The sequence below is a fragment of the Uranotaenia lowii genome, chromosome 1 (genome assembly GCF_029784155.1).
Source record: "Uranotaenia lowii strain MFRU-FL chromosome 1, ASM2978415v1, whole genome shotgun sequence".
In the NCBI taxonomy this organism is placed as follows: domain Eukaryota; kingdom Metazoa; phylum Arthropoda; class Insecta; order Diptera; family Culicidae; genus Uranotaenia; species Uranotaenia lowii.
In genome coordinates, this window is record NC_073691.1 from 53,240,614 (window position 1) to 53,245,844 (window position 5,231).

General features: G+C 31.9%; 1 protein-coding gene across 1 annotated transcript; it reads right to left on the reverse strand.

The window, feature by feature from the left end:
- Nucleotides 1-2,577: 2,577 nt before the first annotated feature.
- LOC129760166 (uncharacterized) lies at nucleotides 2,578-3,826 on the reverse strand. Its single transcript, XM_055757767.1, has 2 exons — nucleotides 3,745-3,826; nucleotides 2,578-2,690 (listed from the first exon to the last, which is right to left on the reverse strand). Exons 1-2 carry the CDS (start codon nucleotides 3,824-3,826, stop codon nucleotides 2,578-2,580), a joined length of 195 nt encoding a protein of 64 aa, XP_055613742.1.
- Nucleotides 3,827-5,231: the final 1,405 nt, after the last annotated feature.

Sequence of the window (5,231 nt, forward strand, 5' to 3'; positions counted from 1 at the left end):
ATTTAGCCGGCGGCGGCGGTGGAAAATGTTCTCCAAGCGTTCTCCGAGCCTTCCAGGGTCTGGAAGTTGGAAACCATAATCAAACACTATTATCATAATAATTTAATATAAAGTCAAAAAGTTTCCCAACCACCCTCCACCCTTCTTTTTACGGGGATGTCGTTTTTGCCAGGGCGCCCTTATCTGGGATTGGAAGTCTTATAACAGTATTTCGCAAGTAGATAGCTATTTTAAAAAGGTTTAGTTTGCTCAATAACATTTTTTACATTTGGGTCAAAATCTTTTAATTGAACGGAAGGCAGAAAATTTTTCACCAAAATGAACGTACCGCGAAAAATAAACGTGCCTTAAAAACCATGTTAAATCGCGAAAACCAATTATGAAGAAAATACTACACTTTTAAGGCATTACTTTAAATTGTTACAAAAAAATAAAACAAAACTAAATAAAGATTTTCATTTAATTATCAATTTATCCTATTTAATTTAAAAATTAATCTAATTTATCGTTGATATCAGGGACGCAGAAAGAACTGACTCATGAAGGGAGGGGAAGGGTTGGTTACTGATTTTTACCTTTAAATTTTAGCTCAGCTACGCACGAATAAAAAAAATTAAATAAAAAGTAATTTTTAAATGTGGTTCGAAGCCTAAAGGACGAGCTAAATTTTTACAATGAAACCTAGAATTTGTAAGATTTCTAATTTCTTAAAAAAAATTCTTTATTCAATCTTTCCAACTCTTTTGAAAATATCAAGATTCTAACCTTTCTAAAAAATTTCTGATTTTTTAAGGTGGAGGTCAGGTACATGTTTCAATTTCAGAATCAATTCTATAATGAAAATCCTGTGAATAATTTTGTTAAAATGAAAATTTAGAATATTTTGCAAAAAAAAAACTAAGAAAATTAACTTATATACTTCTACTTCATATTTGTGATTTTAAGCCTTATTATGTGTATAAACTAATTCTGGTTGAAAAAATTTGAAATCTGGGAATTGAATTAATAAGCAAATTTTTACGTTCACGTTCTCTTGGATTCCTCAACAATTTTATTGTTGATTGAAAAACTCATTAATATACTAAATCTTTTTCCAAGTTTTGAATCTACATTCTGAATCTGAATTCAAAAATTAAACTAGGAATCTGTTCCGAATTTCAATTCGATTTCTAAAATGTGTAGAAAATTGCAAATCTTTATTCTAGATCAGAATTCCATGTGCCAAGTTTTAGAGCCCTTATTCATGAATCTCATATTTAAATTCTGTAGTTCTGGTTTAATCTAAATTCATTATTTCAATTATTTATTTTTCTTCTGTTTTGTGAATCTGAATCAAAATGTGAATTTAAAATGATGAATCCTTATCTGAGTATTCAATTTAGGATCGTTTTTAAGAGGCTAAAAATATTTCAATTTTGTGTAAGAATAAAGTTTAAGAACTTTGGATTTGAATATAAAACAAAACTCTTCTTTTTTCGTATTCGGAAAACTATTATCAACATATTGAAACTGCTAATAATTCTCGAAAACCAAATTTGAACCTGGATTTCAGAGCAGCTTTTAATACCAAATTTCATTTGGTCATTCGAACTGAAAATCAGGAATCCTAAAAATCATACAGAATCAGAAATACGAAAAAATGTAGAAATACAATTTTGGTTTTGGAAACATGGTACCAGAACCTCCGAAATGGGTTTAATTTAAAATTTAATGTTCAGACCTGAATTTCTATGATATGATTACCAAGTAATAATTGGAAATTTTATATAAAATTTGGGAATGGTTCAGTCCGATCCGGTTTCTCGAGTTTCATTGGAAAAACCTGGACTTTGCCCGGGTTTATTCTTTTTCTCATTTTTTAATCAAACTTTAAAAAACAAACAAATTGTGTTGAAATATTTTTAAAATTTAGCGTCCAAAATGTTAAGAGCAAGTTTCAAGTTTTTTTTCTTAATTTTTGATGAGTAATTCCTAGGTTTTGACCAAAGTTGCCCGGATGTTGCCCTGATTTAGTTCGACAATTTCGAAATCAAATTCTCGGGTTATGCCAGGTTTTTTCGACTTTCTTTCGACCCTCTTGTAATTCTATTTTTTTTTTATCTTTTTTGACTATCTTTTTACTCTTTGTCGACTCTCTTTCGACTCAATTTTTGAGTCTACTAAGAATCGGTTTTCACTCCCTTTATCTTTCTTTCGCCACTTTCTTGGGTATCTGATTATTTAATTCTTTTGACTCATTTTTGATTTTATGTCTCCTTTGACACACCTTTGACTTTCTTTTGATTATTTTTGACTCTCTTTCAACTCTCTTTTGACTCTCTTTTAACTCTCGTTTGACTCTCTTTTGACTCTACTTTGATTCTTTTTTAACTCTCTTTTGACCCTCTTTTGGGATTCTTCTAAGTCTATGTAGACTCGGTTTTAATCACCTTTTTTACTTACTTTCACCACTTTTCAGGTCCCTGTTTTTTTAATCTTTACTCTTTTTAAAGTTTTTGTCTCTTTTAACATACTTCTAACCTTCTTTAAAGAGTTTCTTTGAATCATTTTTTGACTTTCATTTGAGACCAACCGCTTTTAAGCCTCCCTATAAACTATTTTTCTACTCGTTTTGTGTCTTTTTCTACTTTTTGAGTCTTCATAGACTCTATTTTGACTTTTGAGTTTGCTTTTTTCACATTCCTTAGATTCTCATTCTTTTTTGTTTAGCATCGACTCTCTATTGACTTTTTTGGACCATTTTTGCCATCTTTCACTTTATGTTGATTTCCTTTTATTTCTTTTTAAACTTACTTCCAACTCACTTATTGGACTGTCTTTCAACTCACGTTGAACTCATGTAAGTTTTCTAGTCTTTCTTTTGACTTTTTTTGAGTTGTTTAATCCTCTTTTAAGCTTTGATGTTATGAGTCTCTTTCAACTCGTTTTCAACTCTCTTTTGACTCTCTTTTGACTCTCTTTTGGCTCTCTTTTGACTCTCTTTTGACTCTCTTTTGACTCCCTGTGGACTCTCTTTGAACTCTCTTTTAACTTTCTTTTGACTATCTTTTGACTCTCTTTTGACTCTCTTTTGACTCTCTTTTGACTCTCCTTTGACTCTTTTTTGTCTCTTTTGACTCTCTTTTAACTCTCTATTAATTCTCTTTAAACTCCCTTTTAACTCTCTTTTAGCTCTCTTTTGTCTCTCTTTTGACTCTCTTAGGATTCTCTTTTTACTCTCTTTTAATTCTCTTTTGACTCACTTTCAACACTCTTTCAACTCTCTTTTGACTCTCTTTTGACTCTCTTTCCACTCTCTTTTGACTCTCATTTGAATCTCTTTTGACTCACTTTCAACTATCTTTTAACTCTCTTTTGACTCTCTTTTGACTCTCTTTTGACTCTATTTTGACTCTCTTTTGACTCTCTTTTGACTCTCTTTTGACTCTCTTTTGACTCTCTTTTGACTCTCTTTTGACTCTCTTTTGACTCTCTTTTGACTCTTTTTTGACTCTCTTTTGATTCTCTTTTGACTCTCTTTTGACTCTCTTTTGACTCTCTTTTGACTCTCTTTTGACTCTCCTTTGACTCTCTTTTGACTTTCTTTCAACTCTCTTTTGACTCTCATTTGACTTTCTTTGGATTCTGTTTTGACTCTCTTTTGACTCTCTTTTGACTCTCGTTTAACTCGCATTCAACTCTCTTTTAACTCTCTTTTAACTCTCTTTTGGCTCTGTTTTGATTCTATTTGGATTCTTTTTTGACTCTCTTTTGTTTTTCTTTTGACTCTTTTTTGACTCTCTTTTGACTCTCTTTGACTCACTTTTAACTCTCTTTTAACTCTCATCTGACTCTCTTTTGACTCTCTTTCAACTCTCTTTTGACTCTCTTTTGACTTTCATTTGACTCTCTTTGGATTCTCTTTTGACTCTTTTTTGGCTTTCTTTTGACTCTTTTTGGATTCTCTTTTGACTTTCTTTTGACTGTCATTTGACTTTTTTTTGACTCTCTTTTAACACTCTTTTAACATTCTTTTGACTCGTTTGAGATTCTCTTTGGACTTTCTTCTGACTCTCTTTTGACTCTATTTTGACTCTTTTTTGACTCTCTTTTAACTTTCTTTTGACTCTCTTTTGACTCTCTTTTTACTCTCTTTTGACTCTCTTCTGACTCTCTTTTGACTCTCTTTTGACTCTCTTTTGACTCTCCTTTGATTCTCTTTTGACTCTCTTTTGACTCTCTTTTGACTGTCTTTCAACTCTCTTTTGACCCTCATTTGACTTTCTTTTGAATCCCTGTGGACTCTCTTTTGACTCTCTTTCGATTCTCTTTTGATTCTCTTTTCACTGTCTTTTGACTCTGTTTCGACTCTCTTTTAACTCTCTTTTGACTCTCTTCTGACTCTCTTTTGACTCTCTTTTGACTCTCTTTTGACTCTCTTTCGCCTCTCTTTTGACTCTCTTTTTCTTTTTTTTGACTTTCTTTTGACTTTCTTTTGACTTTCTTTTGACTCTCTTTTGACTCTCTTTTGACTCCCTTTCGACTCTCTTTTGACTTTCTTTTGACTCTTTTTTGACTCTCTTTTAATTTTCTTTTGACTCTCTGTTGACTATCTTTTGACTCTCTTTTGACTCTCTTTTGACTTTCTTTTGACTCTTTTGACTCTCTTTGGATTCTCTTTTGACTCTCTTTTGACTCACATGCAAGTCTGTTTTGACTCTCTTTTGACTCCCTTTTGACTCTCTTGTGACACTCTTTTGACTCTCTTTTGACTCTCTTTCAACTCTCTTCTGACTCACATGCAACTCTCTTTCAACTCTCTTTTGACTCTCTTTTGACTCTTTTTCGACTCTTTTTTGACTCTCTTTTAAATCTTTTTTGACTCTCTTTGGATTCTCTTTTGACTTTCTTTTGACTCTTTTTCGACTCTCTTTTGACTTGCATTCCATTCTCGTTTTACTCTATTTTAACTCTCTTTTGACTCTCTTCTGACTCTTTTGTGACTCTCTTTTGACTCTCGTTGGATACTCTTTTGACTCTTCTTTGACTCTCTTTCATCTCGCTTTTGACTCTCTTTCGACTCTCTTTTGACTTTCTTTTGACTTTCTTTTGACGCTCTTTTGACTCTCATTTGACTCTTTCTTGACTCTTTTTAACTCGGTTTCATTTCTCTTTTAACTCTCTTTTTACTCACTTTTAACTCTCCTTTGACTCTCTTTTTAATCTCTTTGGATTCTCTTTTGACTTTCCTT